Raw genomic sequence first — 27,199 nt, forward strand, 5'->3', positions numbered from 1 at the left:
CGGTGTTCTACTGCTGTAGACTTCTGCCATGTGGGTGTTGTTGTTCCCAGTCCTAGGCCCCCTGTGCCAATTTGGACTTGGCCCACTATGTCCCGATGTCTCAGGATGGTCTTTGCCTGTGCCACAGCTACTCCTGGCCTCCACTTCCTCCCTGTTGCCAGAATGGGGGCAGCACCTCTAATCAAAGGATCCCGGGATTCTGTGAGGGTCATTTCAAGCCTTGCTTTGGAGCATTTATACTCTTCCACCAGGCTTGAGATTGGGAGAGAGAGAGCTCCATTGCCGTACAGGCCTATGCTACTGAGGCATCTGGGTAGTCCAAGCCAGTTCCACACCTGGGCATTCACCAGCCTCTCTAGCCGCTTGGCATGGGATAGGGTGACCTCATAGATGGAAATTGGCCACATGAGGCGAGGCAACAGTCCAAACTGAAAGCACCAGAGCTTCTGCTTCCCTGGGACAGCAGTGCTGTTTATTTGCTTTAGGTCACTGATGGTGTGCTTCCTGAGTTGTTCCACCTGTTCGGAGTCTTTAAGCTCTGCATTGTACCATCTTCCAAGGCTTTTGATGGGCTTTTCCTGAATCATTGGTATCGGCACATCGTTAATATGGAACCTCACATTGGTGAGCTGGCCCTTGACGATGGAGATACCTTGGGATTTGTCTGGTTTAATCTCCATTGGTGCCTACTTGATGTTACCCTGGAGTTCATCCAGCAGGCGTCTGGTGCATGCCTTAGTCAATGTTATAGTCGTCATGTCATCCATAAATGCCCTCTTCAGGCGTTCACCTCCAACCACCCATCGAGAAGCTCGAATAATTAACTCCATCACCATGGTAAAGGCCAGTATATCTCTACTAGACCCCACAGATGAAGATGCCTAAGTCTTATCTGACCCATGTGTGATAAGTAATTTTGCAGAAACACTGTGCATTTCATGCAATTTCTGTTGCATTTACAATTGCAGTAGTCACCGGTCACTGAAATGGCAGAGGTAACATCCACCCATTCATTTTCTGAAATCGCTTATCCTGCTTAAGGTTGTGGGGGGTCCAGAGCCTATCCCGGGGCTACAGGCACAAGGCATGGAACAACCCAGGATGGGGTGCCAACCCATCACAGGGCACACTCACACACCATTCACTCACCCACGCACACCTATGGACAATTTGGCATCCCCACTTAGCCTAAGCATGTTTTTGGGCTGTGGGGGAAAACCGGAGTACCCGGAGGAAACCCCAGGATGACATGGAGAGAACATGCAAACTCCACACACATGGAACCTGGTGGAGACTAAAACCCAGGTTCCAGAGGTGTGAAGTGATAGTGCCAACCACTGCACCACCATGTCACCCCTAGAGGTGACATGAAATATTAAATGTCTATTCTTCAAATTGTGTGAAACATACACCTTTCAGCAGGAGCCTGGATGTGCATCAGCAGGAAGAAATTAAATGAGTAACTAATATTATTTCTGTTGCCAACTGTTACGCGCTGGCCAAGAACGCAGAGGCGAGGAGACAGGATCAGGGAAGATGCGGGGTTTAATGGGAGCGAACATGAAGGAACATGCAGCAAGGCAGATTAACGTTACATCAATGACCGGACTGGGGAAACAAACTGAAACGCAGACTAAATACATTGCACTAATGACAGTAACAGGAAACAGCTGATAAACACGGGGAATCCACATGGGGTTAATGAGGGGGCGTGGCACACGAAAGGAGCGGACGATCGGAGCATGACAGCAACCCCCCCCAAAGGCGCGCACTCCGGGCGCACCCCAGGGGAGGCGACGGACGCGATGAGACCAGGGACACGGGACCTGGAGAGACAAAAGCAAAAAAAACTCAATGGGGCACAGGGAACAAGACAGGCATGCAGAACAGACACAAGGACAGCAACACAGACAACCACCGACAAACCACAGGGAAAGCGGACAGACCAGGAAGGGAGACACCGGGGGCACAAAAGGAACACCGAACGGCGGAACAAAAGGGCCAGGAGTGAACACAGGACCCACAGGAGGAACAGAGGGACAAGGAGCAGAAACAGGCGGGACAAAGGGACGAGGAGGGAACAGAGGAGACACAGAGGGCGGAGGAACAAGGGGCGCCCGAAAGAACCCAGGCGGGCAGCGGCCGGAGGGACTGCAGGCGAGAGGAAGGCTGGAGCCGGAGGGAACGCCACAGGGGCTGAGGGAATGGGACGAGGGAGAGCCGGAGGGGACAAGGAGGGAGCAGGAGGGACCACCAGCGGAGGCAGGTAGGAGGGGGAAGCAGGAGGAGGGGAAGCCGGAGCCGGCAAAGGCGTCGTCCGACACCCCGCCAGAGTAGGGGGGCCCAGAGGCGGCCGACACGGTGCCGAAGGCAACGCCGAGGACCGGCACCGAGGGGGGGCCTGGAGGGGACCGCCGATCCAGAGCCGGAGGACCCGCAGGCAGCCACCGAGCCACAGCCAGGATCCGAACGGGCGAGCCAGGGGGCAGGGCAGGCGGCTCCCGGGCCCGGCGCAGGTGCCCCCGCCCTTTCCGGGAGACTGACAGGCGGGGATCCGGCCAGGGTCTGTCACACAGGGGTGACGGTGGTGGAGTCACAGGGGAAACCACGGGGGAAACCAAGGCAATCCCCAAGGGGTCCCACTCAAGCTCCCCCTCCACTATGGAGGGAGGAGCATCAGGGCAGCAGTCAGGGACCTCCTCGGGGACAGGAGCATTGGGAGTCGTGGGGGGCTGAGCTGAGAGCTCAGGGGCCGCGGGCGAGCCGGGCTGGACAGGCAGGGCCGCAGGCAGAGCGGCAGCCTCAGGCAGAGCCTCAGCAGGCACGGGAGTCACTGGGGGCGCCTCAGCAGGCGCGGGAGTCACGGGGAGCACTGTAGTCACGGGGAGCACTGGAGGCTGCACAGGGGACTGGGCTGGGGGCACCCACTCCAGGCCAGCAGGGGGTAGTGCAGCTGGAGCAGGCACCTCGGGGGGCGCTGCAGGCGGCACAGGAACCTAGGGGGGCGCTGCAGGCGGCACAGGAACATCGGGGGGTGCTACAGGAGCTTCTGGAGGAGTCAGCTCCGAACGCAAACGGAGCAACTCCCTCACAGTCTCCTCTGGAATAACCAGCTGCTGGAGCGGGGACTCAGGGGTCACTGCTGCGAACTCCCTCCGCAGCTGCTCCGTGAGTTTGACCACCTCCGGGGAGTCTCTCACTGCAGGTTCCCCTACCACCCACCAGTACAGCCCTTGGAGGGTAAAAAAACCTCCTAGCTGTCTCCAGGCGGGGCCGTGGCTTAGGAACCATGGGTGGCGCTGCAGCCTCAGGAACCACGGGGGGCGCTGCAGCCTCAGGAACCACGGGGGGCGCTGCAGCCTCAGGAACCACGGGGGGCGCTGCAGCCTCAGGAACCACGGGGGGCGCTGCCCGCTTCCGAAATCACGGAACCCGCGGGATAGCATCCTTAATGGACCTGGCCCCTTTAAGGGCTAGGCGCGTCCCGTGGAAGGGAAAAGCTGGCTTGGGCAGCGAAGTGAACACCGCCGGGTGGAGAATCGGGCGAGGATTTTCCCAGCGCACAGCAGGGTAAGCGGCGGAAATAGAGACGGCCCTTAAACAGACCTCAGGCGTGTCTTCCCGTTTTCTGCCTCTCCGCTTCTTCCGCCTTGCTGCGGCTGTGCGGCCAGGCACCTCAGGGGCCTGCTTCGGTTGCCGGTCGGCATCCGGCCAGTACAGACTGGGGTCGCAGAACGCGAAATTCGCCGGGATCATCCTGGGAATCCCGGGAAGATCGTCCCTCAGCGGGTACGCCGGCGAAGTACCTGGTCTTGGTTTCGGGAGTCCGGTCATTCTGTTACGCGCTGGCCAAGAACGCAGAGGCGAGGAGACAGGATCAGGGAAGATGCGGGGTTTAATGGGAGCGAACACGAAGGAACATGCAGCAAGGCAGATTGACATTACATCAATGACCAGACTGGGGAAACAAACTAAAACGCGGACTAAATACATTGCACTAATGACAGTAACCAGAAACAGCTGATAAACACGGGGAATCCACATGGGGTTAATGAGGGGGCGTGGCACACGAAAGGAGCGGACGATCGGGGCATGACACCAACTACATTATCAGCCATTCTTTCATGTCTTTTTCCTCAGATGTCTGTCCCCTACTTGTTGGTATTGAAAGCCAGCAAGTGGACATGGAACACAAGAAATTAAAAAATGAGAAAATTGCAGCTAAAGATCAAGTAACTGGAGAAGGAGGTGTTTGTATGTTGTGTGTTTGTAATTAATTCCACCTGTTGTCCTGTGCCTTAATTGATTAATTGATTGCATTGTCCTCACCTGTTCCTTGCTGCCACTAGCTTTGTTTAGCCACAACTGCCCCGTGTTAGTCTTTGTATTCAGTGTATTTCAGTACCTGCCTGATGCCTTGTCCACACGTACACAGGTATTTTTATAACGTACCTTTTTCTATACGTCTTGGGCTTTTGTCCACATGTAAATGGCGTCTCAGGTCACTGAACTCCACCCAGGGTGAAGATTTTAAGAAACTCCGTTTTCAGCGTCAACATGTAGTCAGGGAAAACAGAGTTTTTGCTCGAAATGTCAGATTGTGCGCCGTTGTCTACTTTGTTTAACGTCAGAGCGTGCGCTGTTTGCTGTATACATTAGGCGAGTTTGAGCAATGGCGGACTTAGCCGAAATAGTGCTTGTGCTAACCTTGCTGACAGGACTTCTTACATGTGTACAGATAAATGTTGTGCCAAATGCCATAACAGTGACTCCTTATGATGTGACATGCGTTGCTTGAAAGGGTGTTATAGTGGCTTAGAAACATTGCTGAGAAGGTTTGATTCAGTGTTGTCTTTCAAAATGTAATGCCCAGTTTGGAAAGAGCTGAACATTGGTCTGACATTCCAAAGAAGTTTTTTTAACAATGGGTCTGACATATTACCTTTTGAAGACAAATAACGATATGACATTCTTATCATGTTTTTTAAATGTGTGTTTTTTTTTTTACTTTGGAACTGAAGTAAATTCATGATTGGATGCATTGTCAGGAAAAGGTCTGAATTCATGTTTTTAAAATTGGTATATAATCTTTGGAGATGCGTGCCATTTGATAGAACTGATTTTTGGGAGTATGTTTCCAGCAGGAGGTAATTCTTTGTAAGCACTGATAAATTAAACTTCACAGTTAGCCTGCTATGGACCAGGCTAGTTCAAAACACACACTCTTGCTGGGTTGGAGATCAGTGGCCTGTACTACGAAGCGGGGTAACTGGCTTATCGGGGTAACTTTGCGAGTAACTTGATGACGTGTGGTGTAACTTCGCGATTAACCCGTACTACGAAAGGTGGGTAGGTTTTAGTCGAGACATGTTGCTATGGCAATTTACCCTAAGTCTCAAAACTGCTCCGAGCAGTTTTTGTTCTTGTTTAAGTCGAGGTTTCTGCGTAAGCCAGCCCTATATGAGCACCGCCCCTCCCACTACAATTTCTCCGAAAACAATGCCGGCGTACCTGGATGATCCGTACCACATTGGCGCGCGAATCGTGAGGGGCTCTCTCTGTTAATATGTATGAAATGGAGCAATGGCATATAATATGCATTCAATGTATTCATTAATAACTGTTACAGAGAAAGTTATTCTGAAAACCCAAGGGGTGTGCATTGTTCCCTGTTGTCCACTGATCAAAGCACACTTCACTAGATGTGCCTGTCTTGTCTAGTTTTAAAGATATTAACCCATTCATGTATTGTCGACTGCACAGTATACGGATACAAAAATTTATTAAAATTTGCATGTAAAGCAATCTGGGAAACAAAGGGGTGTGCAACAGTCGCCATGAGCCCAAAATACTAAACCACCATATATCATTACAACTGAAAGGGCCTATATTATATTAGCGATTAACATGATTTGGCACAAATCACAAAATGTTTTGAAGCGGAAAAATAATCGGTGTGCATCGATGTCTGTGTACTGGACATCACAATTCTGTCATTAAAAACGGCCACCTTAATTCCGTAAAGATATTAAAGCCAGAAAGCCTCATATTCGATATTCAGTTAACTTAACCACGGTGACAGGTTCCAAGTCGTTTTCTCACTACACATATGCTTCTTTTTTTCCGTTTTGTCCTGTTGTAAATCATTTAATTGTTTGTTAAACAGTGGCTCACCTTCTATTAAGTGTCATATTAACAGACACCTTTTATTATTAGCTGTAAAACATAGAAACACGCTATTAGTGAAGGCTAGACACAACAAATCTTTCATAATGAGTAGAAATATAAATACATAGCCCTACCACTTGACATGATGTTTCTATATTTCATCTTGACTTGCTGCGACGAACGCTTTCCACTACTATTGCATTTGAAATCGGATCAGTTATTGTTAACATTAGGTTTCATTATGAGTAACATATAGTAATGGAACTTCAGGGAGCATTATATTACTTAGCAGCATATAATAGGTGACTTCTGAATTGTGTCGCATCTGTTAGCCTCTGTATTTATTAACAGTATTTCAATTCTTTTCAGAAAACACTACATTGTCATACTCGGGATATTTTAGACCACGTTTTATGACCGTGAAAATGTACGTATGCATTTTCTTTGTCGTCAATACGTTGCCAACAAGCCTGCCTGCTTTTGTTACCTGCAGTGGTATTGGACTTTCTTTAAAGGGTTGATTTAAACTCCTCATAACGCTGCATAATTAGCATGCAGTCTTCCTCCGTGAAACATATGGAGATCGCGCTATGAGTCAAACGGTGCCTTGCGTTGCCGAACGTGCTCCATATATGTGAACGCGCACAAACTCCAATGCTTCTTAACTGGCGTCGTAGTACTAATTAGCCCCGATGGAGTCAACATGATTTTGTTAACCTCGCGTTCGCAAATTACCTCGGGGTTAAGTCTGATTTGGTTAAACCCCCTTCGTAGTACAGGCCACAGGAGAAACACACGTGTGCAACAACAGTGAAGGGAGCTCAAACACTCAGGGGACCACAGGCCAGAGAAGCGCTCAGGAACCAGACCTTCATCAGCAACTCCTCACACAGAGCAGACTGGCCAAACCAGTTTCATAGGCTAGTTAGTTAAGGAGATGAAGCACATCTGTCAGTAACTAGGAATGAAGTTGTCACACCCCGTTCCGTCCGCTCCTGATGTGTGCCACGCCCACCTCGTTACCTCGTGTTCAGCCCTGATCGTGATCACCTGTGTCCTGTTATGTCTAGCCCGTCTTTTGTATTTAGTCCTCGTCTGAGTCAGTCTTCCCCAGACTTGTCATTGTATTGTCCGTGGATGTCCGTGCCTGTTCTCCGTTTACCCAATAAACCCCTTTACCGGGCTTCCTGGCTTCGCTCGCCTGCTTCCCTGCTCGCCTCCAAGGCGAATGTGACAGAAGTGCAGCTGTTTAGAATTCAGGCGAGAGAGAGTGAGTGAGGGGGAGTGGCTGCAGCACAGACTCACACTGATGGTCTCAGCTGTTTTTGTGGATGCTGTTGTGAGGCAGTGCTCTTCCTGTTGTTCAGCTTACTGACATGGTTACTGACCCAGGCCTGCTCTGGATTTAAACAGAAGTGCTGGTTTCTCTTGGTAACAAACCTGCAGAGTCAGAAAGCGTAATTACATCATCTGAAAAAAAAATGAACAGAAGGATCATTTCCTTCTGGGTAACATCATGAACGTGAATGTGAGCCACAACAGCAATAAATCTGGTCTTTTAGAAAGTGTTTTAGCATCAGTAAATTAAATCAGTTAAGATTCAGCGTGATAAAGTCTCGCTGTGTTTAACTGGAGTTTGTGATCTATGGGCGTTTTTCCACCGCACCAGGTACCGTACTTTCGGTACTTCCATGAAGTGCCGAAAGTTTGGTACTTCTTTCACGTCGGTTTTCCACTGGCGTAAAAAATGGTACCGGTGCCAAATGACATCATCAGTGACCGCCCCTGACTGACAGCACAAAATTAAAACTAACAGTTGAGGCTGGAAAATGCGGTTTATTGTTATGACAGCTTCTATCACAGTATAAGATTTAGTAAAATCCTAATCATGCTGCCATCAATTACATTTACGTAGGTACACTTACTTTGGCTAAGCCGATCAAAGCAGTAAGAATTAACTTACTGCTAATTCAGTTTTTTGAAAGCAAACAAATTATTTAATTATGTTTTTTGATTTTCAAGCGGCATTGTTCGGTGTTTCGCGTGTGCCCCATTTCTTCCTATCAGGAAATAATGTTTCCCCTAATATTAAAACAAAGAGGTATGTGAAATGTCTGAAAATCATTCAGGTACATTATTACATGTGAATACAGTAGATCGTAACGCATAATATAGTCTTATAAGCAATACTATACCATTTTCATAAAGAAATATCTCTATCCAGAGAATTAAGTAATTTCATTTATTATCTGTAAAAACAAAAAACATAGAAAAGGGATGTGATGTTTTAAAATTAATATATGGCCTGTTTACCTCAAGAGCTTCGTAAAAAGACATGAAAACAACAGCTAAACTGTGTACAAATCAGCGCGCGACAGGGGAAACATAGGGAAACTGAATTGCCGGGAACGGCAAAAACTTTTTTATTTGGAGTCGTGCCATCCAAATCCCACTGGATCTGTTCATCCGACCATATGGCGATTAAAGCCTGTGTTTCCTCGTTTGTCCATCCTTCCATTTTACTTTTTTATATTTTTGTTTCTATTGCTTTTTATTTTGTTTCTCGCTGTGATCGCTCTGTTCGCTGTGTGTTTCAAAAGATGGCGGTTGTATTTTGTGTTTCAGCGGCAGGCTATTTGCATAACCAATCGACAGCAAATACGTTTGCAAGTCCCACCCCAAAGTACCGAAGTACCAAAGGAGTACCCCAACTGGTTTGGCATTTTCGGTACTCGAGATTTCGGTACTGGTACTCGACCGGAAGTCAATGGAAAAGCGAAAGTACCGAAAGTACCATACTTTGTGCGGTGGAAAAGCGCCCTATGAAGTGAGGATATAAATTAAGGTCTGTTTACATGCCTTAGATTAATAATCCAGGTGCCGGTGATTGTGTTCCTGATAACAGCAGATGATATTAATGAGAGATAAATACTCACACTAATGCTCTTTTGGGGCAGCTGCTGCTGGTATCATAGAAGGAGACAATCTGATTCAGTGGGATCCTTTTGTTGTAATAATCCACACAACAAGAATCAGAAAGACTTGGTATATCTGCGAAAAACATACATTCACTTTGACTTTAATTGTTAATTTAATTGTTAAAAATCATATCGCACAACCCCTGCCAGAGTTTCCACATAGTACAGCATTACTATACATAGTACAGCATAGACACATTATATCAGAAATGTTACATACACACTTATTAAAACAGGCACAGTATTACACAAAAATTTACTTCATAAGTATAATATACTAATAGTCATTAACCACTCAGAATCTTTCCTAAACCATATAAAGATGCAAACAGTCTTATTTCGAGGTTCTGAGACACTTACTGCTGTAGACGAGCTGCACAGAGCAGAGCAGCACCAGGAACAGAACAGCAGGCAGAGTCTTCATGGTTCCCTCACTGGATCCCAGCTGGATGGATGCAGAGGCAGAAGGAAAGAGATGGACAGAGAGAGAGAGGAGCAGCCGTGTGCTGGAGGACAGAGAGGAGCTGAGTCTGGTCTGAGAGGCGCCTCTGCTCTGTCTTATATAGAGGCAGAGCAGCATTACTTCTCTGAACCCCAAAGGAATTTCCCTAAGACTTTACTTTGTTAAAAGGAAAAGCTAATGAGCAGATGGTGATTTTGCGCTTCCTTAATTTAATGACTTACTGTAATATCTTCAATGACCATTTCCTATGCAGGATTCATTTTCAGGACAGCAAAGCGAGCACTGTAGTCTTTCTGTTATTTAAAGATAACAGATATTATATACTTGTGTTTCCATTATTATTATTTTTTCTGAAAAACAAAAGGGTATTATTGGTATATGCTGGATATTACTCAGAAGAGACATTTACAGTCAAAAAAGAAATATGCTATAAGAAGTGCTATATGGATAATGTTAAACCCAGAATCGGTCACTGTTAGGAAGACTGACAGCTGCTTATCAAGACGTGTCTATAAACGGGGAAGAAACGTTTGAATAACACAAGTTCTGCACATCAGTACTGATCATGTGTCTCCAAATGGATCTATTTGTGAACGGATTTTCTCAACAAGATAATGCCTTGTACCACTAGAACCATTCAGCCAGCAGGATCAGGAATTTAGCTTAATGCTGTGCAAGATAAGATATTAGCTCAGTTTAACAAATAGAACAAGCTATTTAGCCAACTTACTACAAGAAGCCTGATTTTAATGAAACTGATTTTACCATGTAGGGAGATATTAATGGCTAATCCTAGAAATTGTATCTTGCCAATACAAAATAAAATGTTTAAAGATGTTTAAAATGTATGTAGGCCAGTTTTATATATATAAAACTTAATAAATACATAAACACACATACATTCATTCTGACCCCCCCACCTGTGCCCCCCACACACCCTTTCTTTGATAACACCAGCATTTAGATCAGCATTCACTAGCATGATTGCCTTAGGATAAAAACTTTTTTTTTTTTGAAGCGCCTTCTTCTCTTTCAGATGATTATTATGAGTATTATGTTAATATGCACCTCTCTCTATAAATAGACAATTTTTCATTCACATGAGAATTAAAGTAAGAGTAAACGTGTGTTTTTCCTGTTCCTCTGACAGTGAGACGCATATCCCAGAGCCAAAACAAACATAAGAAGCAAGTCTGAGTAGATTCTGGTTACACACTGTCCATGATGAAAAAGTGAATGACATTCAATGCAACAAAACGTTGGGTTACGGATGTAATCTTGGTTCTGTGAAGGAAAGAAAGGCTGCCAGACGGCTAGCCCAGAGGGCTGGAATATAATCCGCGCATGCGCGAGTTCTGAGGTAGACCTATAACAAAACATTACTTACATGTGAGTGTGCACGTCACTGGATATAACTGTGTGTGGCACACGATCGTCCTCATAAAATCCTGAAGACCAGAGCGACGACAAAGTCTGGCAGCCTTTCTTTCCTTCACAGAACCAAGGTTACATCCGTAACCCAACGTTCTGTTTCACTCAAGAAAGGCTGCCAGACGGCTAGCCCAGAGGGCTGGAATATATGTATACCCCAACGTCGCGGAGGACAATCATTACAGCAGATGTACAAACGACACAATACACAAAGTGCCTTTAAGACCTTCATTGAAATACAAACATTATGCCAACAAGACTGAATTGGCTAACTGCATGAAGTCAGATGAAACTTCGTAGGATTGAACTCAGGAACTCAAGACAGCATTCCCGAAGGACAAAGGAGATACCACATTCAGGTTGTGAAACCGTGCAAAGGTCAAAGGCGAGGACCAACAGGCTGCCTGGCAAATATCCTGCAAGGGGACCCCTTTAAGGAGAGCCCAAGAAGTAGCAACGCCCCGGGTAGAGTGTGCAACCGTGGCCACTGGAGATGGGAGACCAGAAAGCTGGTAAGCCTGCTCTACAGTGTCAACTACCCAGTGTGACAGCCTCTGTTTAGAAAGGGCCTTACCCCTCTGCCCAGCACCATGGCAGACAAAGAGCTGATCTGTCAAACGAAAACTTTTTGTTCGATCAACATAACAGAGGAGAGCCCGCACAGGACACAGAGTATGAAGTGTCCGATCCTCCTCTGACTCAAAGGGAGGAGGGTGAAAAGGGTCCAAAACAATCACCTGATTCAAGTTCCGCACCGAAAGAACCTTAGGCATGAAAGCCGGGTTAGGACGTAGCACAACGCCAGCCCCATCCGGGTTCACACGGAAGCAATCGGCATGCACAGACAGTGCATGAAGCTCCCCAACGCGCTTGGCCGAGGTGATGGCCAGCAAGAAAGCCACCTTCTGAGAAAGCCACTTGAGGTCAATGTTCGCAATGGGCTCAAATGGAGGCTTCAGCAGTGCATCAAGGACAACATTAAGTTGCCATGCAGGCACAGAGGGAAGCCTCCTGGGGCGAAGCCGTTGAACCCCTTTTATGAACTGAATAGACAAGGGGTTAGCACCGAGTGCCTTCCCATCTACTCTCTCATGGCAAGCTGATATCGCTGCAAGAAAGACCTTCAAAGTTGAAGGGGACTTGCCCTGGTCCAACCGTTCCTGTAAAAACTCCAGAACTGAACTCAGGGGGCAGGACCGGGGCACTCATGCCGCTGTTCACACCAAGTCTTGAAAACTTCCCATCTGTAAGAATATAGTGCCCTTGTTGACGGGGCCCTAGCGCACTGCAAAGTCTTTACTACTGCAATGGATAACCCTTGAGCGAGGAGAGTGTCCCTCTCAACGGCCAAACCCACAGATTGAGAACGGATGTTGTCGGGTGCCACAGCTCCCCCCTTGCTTGAGACAATAGATCCTCCCTCAGCGGGATTTGCCACGGCTTGCCTGAAAGGAGGATCTGAACTTCCGCAAACCAAGTCGCCTGAGGGCGGTGTGGAGCCACCAACAGAACATCCAGGTTCTCCCTCCTTGTCTTCTCCAGCACCGCTGGAATCAGGGAAAGGGGGGGGGAAGGCATACAGAAGACCCTTGGGCCATTCGTGTGCCAGAGCGTCCACCCCTAGAGGTGCGTCGTCTTGGCTTAAGGAGAACCAAAGCGGGCAGTGTGTGGACTCCCTTGAGGCGAAAAGATCGACGTGTGCCTTCCCAAAACGAGCCCAAATCAGACACACTGTGGCTGGGTGCAGTCTCCATTTGCTTGGGTGTGGCTTGCCTCTTGACAATAGATCTGCTGCGGAATTCAGAGCGCCTGGCAAGTGGACTGCTCTGACCGAGCAAAAACGGGTGTCTGCCCAAAGGAGGAGTTCCCGGGCTACGCTGTGCAAGGTCTGAGACCTCAGACCTCCCTGGCGATTTATGTAAGCTATCGCTGACATATTGTCCGTCCGAATTAGCACATGCTTGTTCTGAAGCACTGTTAAGAAATGACGGAGAGCGAGATATATTGTTCTCAGCTCGAGGACATTGATATGGGCTGTGTCCCACGGTGGATGCCAGACTCCCCGGGCTCCCACACCATTCCAGACTGCCCCCCAACCTGACAGGGAAGCGTCTGTGGTCAGAACTTCGCGGCGGTAGATTCTGCCTAACCACACACCTGTGTACAGATTCCGGGACATGTTCCACCATCGGAGAGCTCTTAAGCACACAGGTGTTAGAGCGACATATTTGTTCCTGTCCCACACAGGGTGGAGCGTCCTGGACAGATACCATTTCTGCACTGGCCTCATGTGTAGAAGGCCAAGGCGCACCACCTGGGAAGCAGCAGCCATTAGGCCCAAAAGCCTCTGACACTGGTAGGCCCAAACACTGCTCCGTCCCAGAAACTGTGAGAGGCAATGCCGGAGGTTGACAACCCTGTGGTCTGAGAGACCTGCTAACATGGCAGCCGAGTCCAGCTTTACTCCAAGGAAGGTGATTTGTTGCGATGGAGTCAGCTGGCCCTTCTCTGAATTGAGAGACAGGCCCAACTGCTGTAAGTGGTCTACCACCACCGATGTGACCAGCACCGCTTGCTGTCTCGACGGCGAACATATCAGCCAGTCGTCCAAATAACTGAGCACCCTGATGCCCTTCTGGCGCAGCGGGCTCAAGGCTGCGTCCATGCACTTTGTAAAAGTGCGTGGCGATAGAGACAGGCCAAAGGGAAGAACATTGAACTCGAAGGCTCTGTCCTTTAGCGCAAACCGGAGAAATTGTCGATGATCGGGGTGGACTGAGATGTGAAAGTAGGCATCTCTGAGGTCTATGCTTGTGAACCAATCCCCCGCCTGGATAGACTGAAGGATCTGCGCCAGTGATAACATCTTGAAACGCAGTGGTCTTAAGTAAAGGTTCAGTGGCCTCAGGTCCAGTATTGGGCGAAACCCACCATCCCGTTTTGGAACCAGAAAATAGCTCGAATAAAAGCCACTCAGCCGTTCGCTGTGATTTACCTCCCTTATTGCCCCTTTCATTAACAGAGTGTTTATCTCCTCTTGGAGGGCCAGCTGCCGCTTTGGGTCTGGCTGTTGAGAAACCAAAGTGCCCTTGAACAAGGGCGGACGGCGCCTGAACTGCAGCCGGTAACCAAACTTTATTGTTGAAAGTACCCAAGGACCGGGAGAACAAGTTTCCCACACCAGTATCTGAGTGTGGGAGAAGGCATGAGGATGAGCCCCTCGAATGTCAGGAAGAGGGCTGCGGAGCAGTCGGATGAGCAGCGCGAGGTCTGTGGCTGCCACGCTGTCGAGGCCTAGCAAGAGTCCCAGGGCGGCGGCTTACCGTAGCAGAGGCATGCACAGGTTGTCTCTGCACATTCACCGGCATATTGGGACGGCCCCTTGAAGAGGGCAATGTGGGGTTATGTGTATAGCCCCAGCCTGGTCGTTGGCGTTTTGGTGGCGGAGGTCTTGGCATCAACTGTTCTCATTCCCTCTTGGATTCCCTAGATTCCTTGGCCCGGTGAAGCACGTCAACTGCTCCAGGGCCAAAGGTGAAACCAGGGGTAAGAGGCAGCTTCATGAGCGTGTTCCTGTCCGGCTCAGGAAGCTTTGACTGAGCCAGCCACAGGTGTCTTCGTGCCATACACAGTGATGCAATGGACCTTCCACTGGAGTGCGCCGCACCCCTGGCGAGGTGCACCAGGATCTCAGATACCTTTCTTAGCTCCTCTACCACTTCCTGAGCGGGAGCAGCAGAGAGGTCATCAATGAGCTCCATTTGATGCAGCGTGAGCATGGATGTTGTGCTCATGAGGCGTGCTCCGAAGGCTGTATTGTAGAACGTTTTCTTTAACCATTTATCAGTGGCGCGACATTGTTTATTTGGGCATGAAGGATCCTTCCCCACAAGAGCTGTGGGAGGGAGAACGAGAGCAGCAATAGAGTCATCCATCGCCGGATAAGCACCAAAACCTATCTCATCCGCTCCCTGGATGTTGGCAAACTGCGCCCACTGTCTCATAGGCGGGTTAGCTACCTCCGGGTGCTCCCATACAGATGTCATTTCCCTAGCAAAGTCTGGGAGAACAGGGAGAGAACATGGCTTATTCATTGCCTCTCTCTTCCTATCGAACCGAGAAGACTGGGTTTCAGTTGCCGTAGGCATATCTACATGGAGACGTTTAGTGGCCCTACACATCAGGGCAAAGAATTCGTCCCCAGAGAGAGCACCAGATGTCTCAGGTGAAGCAGACCGCAGGGAAGAGCCATGACCTGAGCTCAGATCAGAAGGGTGAGGAGATGTTGCTAAGTCGCCCATACATTCACCATCCAGGTTACCAGATGCCATCACTGATAGCAGCTCCGCGTCATCATCAGCAGCCTGGGAAACCAGCTGCCGAGATGAAGATGCTTCACCAGAGTGCCCTGATGGGACTGTGTGTCGCTCAGTGAGTTGCTGCATCACCCACTGCTGGCTAGATGCCAAAGATGAAACCTCTTTCACCAGAGAGGCCATTGCATTGGCGAGAGCGTCATAGGCCTCATGTTTCCTCTTTCTGTGTTTTTTGCCTGAAGTTGGCGGATCAGTGCCCGTCACTTCGTGGGCACGTGACTCCTGAGAAGCGGGCTGAGACGGCGGCTGTGAACTCATCTCGGACGACTCCCGGGAAGATGTAGACACCTTGTCCCCCCTAACTTTATTTACCCTACTCAATAGAGTACGTGCAGAGAAAGGAAGACAGTTTGGGCAGCTGGAAGGGTCTGCCTTCGAAGCAATCGCATGCTCCGGGCCCAGACATGTCACACAAAGAGTATGACCATCTTCCACTGGCATTCTGCTTTTGCAGTTAGAGCAGTTGTGAAATCCAGGCATGATAGCCTAATGGCAAACAACAATTCTTCATATAATGTATATATATATATATATCTGAATGCAGAATGATTCCAGATATTAAGCCAGTAGCACCGCTAGAATGGTACCAGATATGGTACCAACAGAGCTACAATGCAATGGTACCAGAGACTGTACCAGCACGCCACACAATGGCACCAGGTGTGGTGCTAGCAACAAGAATGACAAGAGATGCAGCCAGAGAGATTTCTCTAGGTTCTCTTCTTTGTCAAATGGGCTAACAAGCCAGGCGAATGACTCACTCGACAGAGTGAGAATCGCGGCAGTCCACTCTACGGGAGAATTAGCTCCACAGCGGTACCAGCAAGCCACATAATGGCACCAGATATGGTGCCAGCAGCAATTTCAAGAGACACAGCCAGAAAACGCTTCTGGGTTCTCTTTTCTCCCTTCTATGCAAAAACGTCCAAAAACATAAATCAACTTACGCAGAAACGTACCGTTAGATCTCCTTTCGGGGAGACATGTACGCACGGAATAGCCGAGCAAAATATCCTCCGTTACGGGAGAATAAACTTTACCTTACTAAGCGCCGATAGCTAACTTATAAGGCAGTGCGATCAAAGTAGCGAACTATAGCCTGGAGAGGAGTAACAACAGTTACCGGCTCTCAGACAGTAGACTGTCAATAGGCACCTCGCTAGCAGAGATCAAGTCTTACCTTATCAGATCGCGTGAGGGATTAAAAGAGGACGATCGTGTGCCACGCTCACAGTTATATCCAGTGACGTGCACACTCACATGTAAGTAATGTTTTGTTATAGGTCTACCTCAGAACTCGCGCATGCGCGGATTATATTCCAGCCCTCTGGGCTAGCCGTCTGGCAGCCTTTCTTGAGTGAAACAGAACTTCTCTTGAACTTAATTTTCATGGAAGAAAAAAAGTGAGGAAGGAACAGTTATTTCTATTACTTCCCCATTTTGAAGAAAACAGGCCTGAAATGCCTGTTAAATTCTTGGATGTTTAGTGCCTTTTACAGACTGTTGTAAAATGATTTTCCCATCTTTTACTCCTTAACATGAACTGGTTTGCATATCCTTTGGCTTTATTTGGGGGGCAGATTATTCATTTTACATTTACAATGAAAAGCAGGGAGGGTGTGAATGGCTCAAGGTTGGGGAACAAGACCCTCTGCTCACCTCAAATCATTTTAAAGGTAAATTGTGGTTCTGTTTGCCATATGAAATCATTCTCAGTGTTGGGGAAGTTACTCACAAAGGTAATCCATTATACACAGAGGTGGAAAGTTCAGGTCCAGAGAGTACAAATCCAGACCAGAGGTTTTGTTTCAACCAACCAGTTCAAAAGTGTCACAGTTACAGAGTTCTCCACTGTTTTGCTGAAACAAAATCTTGATTTGGATTTGTACTTTATGGACCTGAACTTTTCACCTTTCTCTGTAATGGAGTAACTTCCCAAACACTGATAATGAGGAATTCAGAGTTATTTTGAATTTAATATTTAGGGGGGTGACATCATCAAACCTTGCAATTGCTTATTTGTGCAGCAAATTATCATTAAAATAGTATTGAAAATTGAAATTATCATAATGGCATGATTAGGTCATCATGTAAATTAATATATTCATTGAGAAACAAAGCTGGAATATGTTCATAGAAATGTTTTATTAATGTTGGACACGTCCTCCCCACATTTACTGAGAGACCATCTGCAGCATTGCTGACCACAAGTCCCTGCACTGGACAGTGAGGACAGCAGGGAGGATCATTGGGGCTCCAATCCCATGCATAACCAAACCATACAGGCAACGTCATCCGCCCTGCAGTCAGCCTAGTGACAGACCCCTCCCACCCATCCCATGGACTGCTCACCCTCCCATCATCTGGTAGAAGGTTCAGGAGCATCCAGACTGCCACTGCCAGACACTGCAACAGCTTCTTCCCCCAGGCAGACAGGCTCTCAATACTCTGCTGTCCCGCAAATAGTAACACTGATCCTATTAGTCACCCCCAACATCAAAGACTGCCACTACCTCCACCCCCCCCCCCCCCCCTTTGTCTTTTATTACACTTCCAGATTCTTTAATTGCACTTCACTGCACAAATGGACAAAATCAAACATGGTTTTGTACACTGAACTACAGCAAGCTGCGGCGAGCCAGGGGGCTGAACTGCAGCAAACAAGCAAACAAAACAGCTTCACCATGTGAAGGAACAGCGAGCAGAGAGGAGGTGGTGGATTCTGGCTCTGCGGCAGGCTCACCTTTTGTTAGTGAGTGTCAGGGAGCTGGAGGGCTCTGTCTCCATGGTGGGCTCACCAACAGCAATGAGAGACAAGGAATGGGCAGGCTCCACCTCAGGTGCTGCGGTCCCGACAGTGACTGCGGGACCTGAGGAATAACCAACAGACCCTGCCCCTGACTGTAAAACCTGGCTGTAGTAGATTGATGGCCATTTCCAGAGGAGAGACTGGACTGCGGGTCAGCCTGTGGGGTTCCCAACTGGGATCCCAAGGAGTTTCATCGTGTGGTGCATGCAGCAATGAGCTGCACCAGTGCATACTCCCCAACCTAACCTGACCTGATTATTATTACGATTGAGTTGTATTATTATTTCAAGTTCTCTGGCTATTTATAGCAGTGATGCACAGGCCACGTAGCTGGTGTGCTCTGGGCCTAACGCTTGGGATTGCACTCATTGGCATTGTTAATAGTTACATTCACACAGAATGTTTTTTAATTGCAAATGCAATAACTGTTGCAATGTGCCACCCTGCATTAATCTTTAATAAATTAATTAATTCATATGAACATGTTCTAGCTTTGTTTTTGAATGTATATATTAATATACAGGATGGTCTAATCATGTCATTATGACCATTTCATTTTTCCATACTATTATAATGGCAATTTGCTGCATAAATAAGCAACTGCAAGCTTTGATGATGTCATCGACTGAAATTTACAGTTCAAGAGTCACTCTTTGAGATGGCAAATAGATCCAAAATTTACCTGAAAGGTTAGATGTGAGCAGAGGGTCTTGTTCCCCGACCTTAAACCATAGTAAACCCGGCTTTTCATAGTAAATGTTAAATGTATAAACTGCCCCCCCCCCCAATAAAGGTAGATGATATGCAAGCAAGTTTAGGTCAAGAAGTAAAGGATGGGGAAATTATTTTACAACACAGTCTGCAAAAGCAGACATATCAGGCCTGTTTTCTTCGAAATGGGGAAGAAAAGGAAATAACTGCTCCTTCCTCACTTTTTTCTTCCATGAAAATGAAGTTCAAGAGTAGATTTCATTTTATTTTATCATGGTCAGTGTGTAACCAGTATTTACTCAGAATTGCTTCTTATGTTTTCTTTGCCTGTGGGATTTTCCACTCACTATCGGCAGAACAGGAAATACACACATTTACTCTCACTTTACTTTTTTAGTGAATGGAAAAATTACTGTTTACTGAGAAGTGCACATATTGACAAAATAGTTATTACCTGCAAACATGTCTATTACATATGCAAACATGTCTATTATATTGCCAACTAAAATTTACTTGATCTCTCTAAAGTGTAAAATCAGTTTCACTAAAATCAGATCTCTTGAGGTAAGTTGGCTCAATAGTTTGTTCCATTTGTTTAACTGAATTACTGTAAAATCTAGTCAATGCCCACTGGAGTGAACTGAAATCAGGATCATATCCACTGACTGGTTCTGTGAGAATCTTGTTCAAATAGCATGAGGCATTATCCTGCTCAGAACATCCTTTCACAAATAGATACACTGCTGCCATTTAGAGACACCTGTCACTGGTACTAATGTCTGGATTTTGTGTTATTCAAGGGTATCAGTCCTGTTTTTGACAAACATGTTGGTTCTTTGAGGAAGAACCAAAGTGCTCCAAGCAACAGCCTCACAACCGATCCATTCCCTTCTGGAGCCAGTCTGAGCTGCCAAGCAACTTCAGAGAAGACAGGAAGTGGTAGGGCAGGATGGCAACCCACCCCCAAACTATAGTGCGAACTCTGCACCCACCACCAAATACAGAGGCCCAGGGGAGCCCTGGTAAATGCAGTTAGGGGCAGGTTACACAACTGGCAGTTGAGGCCCTCTGGGAAAGGAGCTGCATAGGGCTAGACCACAGAGAGAAGGAACAATTGTGGAACCTACTCCAAGCACACAGGGATATCTTCACTGCCAGGGATGAGAACTGCACCTGGATCAACCAAATGTCAAATACCGGACAGACACCGGTGAGGCTGCCCCAATCAACCTGTGTCACCATTTTCTGCAGCTGGTGAAAAGGCAGGCCACTGAGAAAAAGATCCAAGAAATGGCAGCAGCAGGAATCATAGAGCTGTCTGCAAGCCTCTGAGCAGCCTCTGCTGTCCTGGTCCAGAAGGGTGGTAGCTGGCGGTTCTGTGTGGCCCACCTCAGCCTGAATGCCATTACGCAGACTCATATCTTTTACCTTGAATCAATGATGCCCTTGATGTACTGATAGGTTCCAGCTAGTTTAGCTCCCTGGACCTCTGCAGTGGGTGCAGGCAGGAATCCCCTGGAGCTGGTGTGTTATCTACCTAGATGGTTTGCTAGTGCACACCTAAGGATTTGATTAGGTTCTGGACAACTTGTGAGAGGTTTTCTCAGGAATAAGGCAGGCTGGTTTGATGAACTCCTCCACATGTCATATGATCCAATTCAGGTAATGTCCCAAGGACACGTCATTGATTCAAGCTCCTTCTTGGCTAAAAACCATGCAGGTTACTTGGTAAAGCTGAAGAGATATAGAAGACTCAACTTTTCCCCTTCATATCCTTACCAAGATGGGCTGGCCAGGGATCTCGGAAATGGAAGCTTTGTTCCAGGCCCAAAAGCGGCTCTATCCCTGTCTATGACCAGTCCAGACCAGTGCATTCAAAGAAGGCCTCAGCATGGTGTTGGTGCAGAAATTTGAGGGGATTCCTCACAATAGCTTTGTGTTCCCTCAACACTTGCCCACTTTTGTGTATACAGTCACTGGCAGTGAATGAACACAGTACAATTATTAATATATATGTATAAAAACACACACATGGTGTGCATTGTCCCTCATAGTTCAATGCTTAAAGAATATTTAACCGGACATGTCTGTATCATTTAGGTTTATACTTATTAGTCCATTAATTCTATGTTTCGTACTTTAAACGGACACAGTACAGTCATTTTCAGTAACGCAAAACTATTGCAAGGGATCACAAAAGTATTGCATGGAACGCAAAACTATTTAAAAATATATTTTCAAATATATGCTCTTGTACCTTCAATTATGGAATCATTTCAGTATCACCCTATATAGCCATTGAAGGTACATATCTAAAGGGATAATTATTTAACACTGACATTATTAAAGTTTTTATTAAATATCATATAGCCACTATCCTTTCTGTGCCTTGCCTTGGACGTGGTTCCACTTTGTTTGACCTCAAATGTACTGACTTTCTTTTTCTTAGAGTGATAAGAGGATGTTGGTTTTCTATGAAAAAAAACACAGACATTTTTCACCCAGTAGCCTGTCAGCTGGTTCTTTGTTTTTCTGGTCACCACAGTCTGGTCTCATCCCAGCTTGTTCACAGACAGAAATTATTGAAATTTGACAAAGTTATTGTGCTTGAAAGCTTTGTGTTCACATGTGTGTTACTTTGCTACTTCTTGCATGAGTGGTTTCTCGGGTCAGCAAAACAATTGTGTGGATTATGTTTCCAAGGTGTTCTTACTGCATACGCATGAACACAAAAATCTGATCTGAAAAATTATTCTTTTCAATACAGCTTCCGGTCATCATCTTCTCTGGAAGATTTTGGGATCATTTTACATTTTTTTAATTGACACCAGTGATTTACTAAACAATGGAGACACAAACACATACAGATGTACAGTACGAACAATCAAATGTGGGTTTGAGGTACAATGACACTACAGTATGTATAAGGACAAAGCCAGAATAAGGGAGAGAAAGAAAGAAACTGAAGGAAGTAAGTGTTTATGTTGGTTATCAGCTTGTGTGTGTGTGTGTCTGTCTGTGTCTGTGTCTGTGTCTGTGAGTGTCTGTGTGTGCGTCTGTGAGAGTGGGTATACCTTACCTTATGGGGACACAATGTCCCCACAACATGATACATTTCATAAAAAATTCATAAAAATCTGTGACTGCAATGAAAAAAACTAAAAAACTCTTGTATTTTGCTTGGCTACTTGTGGTTATGGTTAGGGCTGGGTAGGGGTTAAGGTTGTCATAGTTAGCGTTAGCATTTTTCCCATAGAAATGAATGAGCGGTCCCCAAAAAGATATGTTTACCCGACATGTGTGTGTGTGTGTACACTCACCTAAAGGATTATTAGGAACACCATACTAATACGGTGTTTGACCCCCTTTCGCCTTCAGAACTGCCTTAATTCTACGTGGCATTGATTCAACAAGGGGCTGAAAGCATTCTTTAGAAATGTTGGCCCATATTGATAGGATAGCATCTTGCAGTTGATGGAGATTTGTGGGATGCACATCCAGGACACGAAGCTCCCGTTCCACCACATCCCAAAGATGCTCTATTGGGTTGAGATCTGGTGACTGTGGGGGGCATTTTAGTACAGTGAACTCATTGTCATGTTCAAGAAACCAATTTGAAATGATTCGAGCTTTGTGACATGGTGCATTATCCTGCTGGAAGTAGCCATCAGAGGATGGGTACATGCTGGTCATAAAGGGATGGACATGGTCAGAAACAATGCTCAGGTAGGCTGTGGCATTTAAACGATGCCCAATTGGCACTAAGGGGCCTAAAGTGTGCCAAGAAAACATCCCCCACACCATTACACCACCACCACCAGCCTGCACAGTGGTAACAAGGCATGATGGATCCATGTTCTAATTCTGTTTATGCCAAATTCTGACTCTACCATTTGAATGTCTCAACAGAAATCGAGACTCATCAGACCAGGCAACATTTTTCCAGTCTTCAACTGTCCAATTTTGGTGAGCTCGTGCAAATTGGAGCCTCTTTTTCCTATTTGTAGTGGAGATGAGTGGTACCCGGTGGGGTCTTCTGCTGTTGTAGCCCATCAGCCTCAAGGTTGTGCGTGTTGTGGCTTCACAAATGCTTTGCTGCATACCTCGGTTGTAACGAGTGGTTATTTCAGTCAAAGTTGCTCTTCTATCAGCTTGAATCAGTCGGCCCATTCTCCTCTGACCTCTAGCATCAACAAGGCATTTTCGCCCACAGGACTGCCGCATACTGGATGTTTTTCCCTTTGCACACCATTCTTTGTAAACCCTAGAAATGGTTGTGCGTGAAAATCCCAGTAACTGAGCAGATTGTGAAATACTCAGACCGGCCCGTCTGGCACCAACAACCATGCCACGCTCAAAATTGCTTAAATCACCTTTCTTTCCCATTCTGACATTCAGTTTGGAGTTCAGGAGATTGTCTTGACCAGGACCACACCCCTAAATGCATTGAAGCAACTGCCATGTGATTGGTTGATTAGATAATTGCATTAATGAGAAATTGAACAGGTGTTCCTAATAATCCTTTAGGCGAGTGTATGTGTGTGTGCATGTTATCTAATGATACACTAGAGTCAAATAGCCATGAAGTAATGGAGGAAGTTGGGAGCTTTTAGTGATCTTTGGGTTTTTGAAGAGTAATTAATTTGATTCTAAGCTTAGAAATAATAGAAATAATAATATAACTGAGTTTAAGGATTTAAGCCAATTTGAAGTTGGTTGACATGAGATCACTGTAAATATGTAACTTATTTTTGGGAGAACCGACATTTTTATTAATGCAATCCAGCTAATGAGCGATATTGGAAGGTAAATCCAGCATTCAAGGCTGTCGATAATAGTCCTGAATAGAGGTACATAATTCAAATTAGCAAGTTCAGACAGGCTGGTGGAAATTTTACTGCCTAAATATATGATATGACCACTTGCATACTGGAATTGGTGCAGTATGGGCTGCCGCATCCCATCTTTTGGAAGACAGTGGAAGGATAGATGATTTGGACCAATTAACTGAATAATCAGATATTTTTGTATATCATTCAATGATGTCAGTCGTTGCTTTTACATTTTTAATTCAGTTAGGTTGTATAATTGTAATTAAAAATAGGCCTCATAAGTCATGCGTGGGGAGTGTGAAGATAAATGTATTATTAGTACCCAGTAAAAACCTGCATGAAATGCAAACAAATGAGATTTGCATAGATATTTTCAAATAAAATTAAATCCGTTTATTTTTAACAAGAATTTTACAGGGAAAATTTTCATCACTGATGTATTGGGTCTGTTTTCTCTAAAATAAGGAATAAAGAGAATTGCTTGTTCATCAGCTTTTCCTTCTAAGAAAATGAAATATTAGGGAAGTTCTGCTGGGTTCAGAGAAGTAATGCAGCTCTGCCTCTATATAAGACAGAGCAGAGGTGCCTCTCAGACCAGACTCAGCTCCTCTCTGTCCTCCAGCACACGGCTGCTCCTCTCTCTCTCTGTCCATCTCTTTCCTTCTGCCTCTGCATCCATCCAGCTGAGATCCAGTGAGGGAACCATGAAGACTCTGTCTGCTGTTCTGTTCCTGGTGCTGCTCTGCTCTGTGCAGCTCGTCTACAGCAGCAGTAAGTGTTTCAGAACCTCAAAATAAGCCTGTTTGTATCTTTTTATGCTTTAAGAGACCATGACCATGTTTGTATATTGTACTTATGAACTAAGTTTTGTGTCATATACTGTGCCTGTTTTAAGAAATGTGTGACATATTTCTGATATAATGTATCTGCTGTACCACATAGACACTCTGGCAGAGGTTATGTGATATAATGTTTAACAACAATTAAAGTGAATGTCTGTTTTCCATAGATGCACCAGGTCTTGCTGCTTCCTGTTGTGCGGATTATTACAACAAAAGGGTCCCACTGAATCAGATTGTCTCCTTCTACGAGACCAGCAGCAGCTGCCCCCAAAAAGGATTAGTGTGAGTGTTTATTTCTCATTGATATCATATATTATCAGGAATAAGTACATTGTCTGTTACCTTTACATGATGTAAATTTTCTTTTTGATTGTCTGCAGGTTTGTGACCAACAGAAACCGGTCTTTCTGTGTAAATCCAGAGGAGGCCTGGGTCAGTACCCATGTCAGTAAGCTGGACAACAGGAAGACCACTGACTGACAACAGCATCCACAAGAACAGCCGAGACCATCAGTCACAGCACCAACCTCCAGTCTGACACTGAAGGACTGACCAGAAGAGGAGATGAAACTCATGATGTCAGATTGTTCACATCAGCCAGTATTTTAGCATGTTTTGTGTTTTGTCTCAATTTTTACCCTTATTCTTCTCAGATATATGTATAATATATTTATATTCATTTGCTTGGGTAATATACTGTACAGATGTCTTAATACTTGTTTGCTTGCATGTAATTCATGTATTCAGTTTATCTCCAACTATCAATAAATATTTTTTGCATGAGCTGTTCTTGAAGTTCTCTTTTTTTCTAATGTGAGATAATGCAATACTAATTTTATTAATTTAGCTGCATGGTTCTAAATGTGCAAGTTGATAACGTGATTAGCAACTATGCTTTTGGTAAATATACTGCCATTTCATTATTTATGTCAATTATACAAGTGATTTTACTTAAAGTTAATATTGTAAGTGAAAAACTATTTCCAGCAAATACAGTCCATACTATTTAAGCTCTTTTACAATTTGTGGTGTGAGTTAAATGAAACAACTGCTTTGTAATCTTATACTTGCAAAAAAATCTCAGAAAGGTAGTGAAAAACCCTAAAATAACAATCTAATTACCAACCGTTTTAAATGTATTTAAAGACTAGTTTTTACAGTAGCAATCAAAATTAGAAAACAAGTGACATTTGTAATTTACAAAGTTACTGTTTATGCGAATTCACATTTATCTATGAACTGAAACGATGTATTTGTACCACATTTCCTCAGTGAAAACTCTCTCACATTACAAAATAAAAGGTTACAGCCAGGGGCAGATTAAGGTGTACAGAGGCCCCTAGGCTACAGTAGTCTGTGGGCCCCCCAACCCCGCCACCTCCGCGCCAATGGGGGCCCCCTTGCAGGCTGGCACATGTGGGGCCCCTAGGCTTAAGCCATATCTAGCCTGTGCGTTAATCCGCCCCTGGTTACAGCCCTCAATCAGTCTAAAGAAAACCCAGACATGTGCTATTCATGGGAGTATTCATGCATTTTCTTGACCCAGTACTGAAGCTAAGGTGGCTCTAATACTGAGGTATTAGTGAAGCGCCTGATTATCTGTATCAGTTGTGTTAAATCAGGGCTGCACCAAAGCTCTGCAGGATGGTAGATCTTCAGGAGCAGGGTTGGGCAGCAACCATACCAGTAAAATAGATAACAGCAAGACCACTGACTGGCAACAACATTCACAAAAACTGCCAAAATCATCAATCACAGCACCAACCTCCAGTCTGACATTGAAGGATTCATCAAAAGAGGAGATGGACCTCCTGATGTCAGATTGTTCAGAACTTCCAAATTTATAAAAAAAAATAAATAAATCTATCTGCGATGTTTGTTTCTGTAGAACTAGTATCTTATCCAAGGGGCACCTCTGCCTTGGGACTCAGGCTGCCTGGGACAGGCTCCAGACCTCCCTGTAACCCTGACCAGAATAAAAATGGATAAATGGCTGCATGGATGGAAGGATTACCATGTGCTTAGGGGGGGGCATGGTGCTTCACACTTCCAGGGTCGGGGGTTTCAATGGCGCCTTTACATTGTCGCTCATTTCTCACGTTTCTGGACCAATGAGCCGCTTTTGACACCCCAGATCAGCATTATCCCATTGTGTTAGTCTCAGTGGACTGGTCAGCTCCTGGTGAAACATGGGGAGAAAACGGAAGAATTTGGGGCACAGGCCCATTGGTAACTCATTCCATTAGGTAATAAGCAAATGTGTTAGCAGAAGAGAGGGTGTGCAAGTAATGGTCTGGCTCTGGTGGGTTTGCCCTGAGGACAGGTTTGGGAAACACTGGTTTACACTATACTAGCTAAAATTAGAAAGAGGACATTTAAAATATGACTCTGATTGCCTTCCCATCTTTTCCTGATGCAAACATTTTAACTCATCTGACCCTCCTGTCCTGTCCAGAAAAATGAGGTTTTACACATCGTTATAGGTGTTTGTATCAAAGATCCATGCTGGATCCCAGATCCATGGGCAGGTTAATTAGTGACTGTTACAGTTACCAGACAAATGATGATTCCCCAATCGAGTACCTCAGG

At 45.8% G+C, this 27,199-nt stretch overlaps 1 protein-coding gene and 2 pseudogenes across 2 annotated transcripts; 1 reads left to right on the forward strand and 2 right to left on the reverse strand.

Moving 5' to 3' along the window:
• Positions 1-11,348: 11,348 nt before the first annotated feature.
• On the reverse strand, positions 11,349-12,340 carry LOC140578284 (uncharacterized; annotated as a pseudogene).
• LOC140578285 (uncharacterized) lies at positions 12,340-15,674 on the reverse strand (annotated as a pseudogene).
• Positions 15,675-24,246: 8,572 nt separating this feature from the next.
• LOC111859201 (C-C motif chemokine 3-like) lies at positions 24,247-25,363 on the forward strand. Of its 2 annotated transcripts, XM_023841695.2 has the most exons (3): positions 24,268-24,539; positions 24,778-24,892; positions 24,991-25,363. In XM_023841695.2, exons 1-3 carry the CDS (start codon positions 24,317-24,319, stop codon positions 25,088-25,090), a joined length of 438 nt encoding a protein of 145 aa, XP_023697463.2. In that variant the 5' UTR covers positions 24,268-24,316; the 3' UTR covers positions 25,091-25,363. The 2 variants fall into 2 exon arrangements, 1 of the variants encoding a protein (XP_023697463.2); XR_011982364.1 differs by lacking the exon at positions 24,991-25,363 and having other exon boundaries at positions 24,247-24,536; positions 24,778-24,865.
• Positions 25,364-27,199: the final 1,836 nt, after the last annotated feature.

This window comes from Paramormyrops kingsleyae, chromosome 13 (assembly GCF_048594095.1).
Source record: "Paramormyrops kingsleyae isolate MSU_618 chromosome 13, PKINGS_0.4, whole genome shotgun sequence".
Classification (NCBI taxonomy): domain Eukaryota; kingdom Metazoa; phylum Chordata; class Actinopteri; order Osteoglossiformes; family Mormyridae; genus Paramormyrops; species Paramormyrops kingsleyae.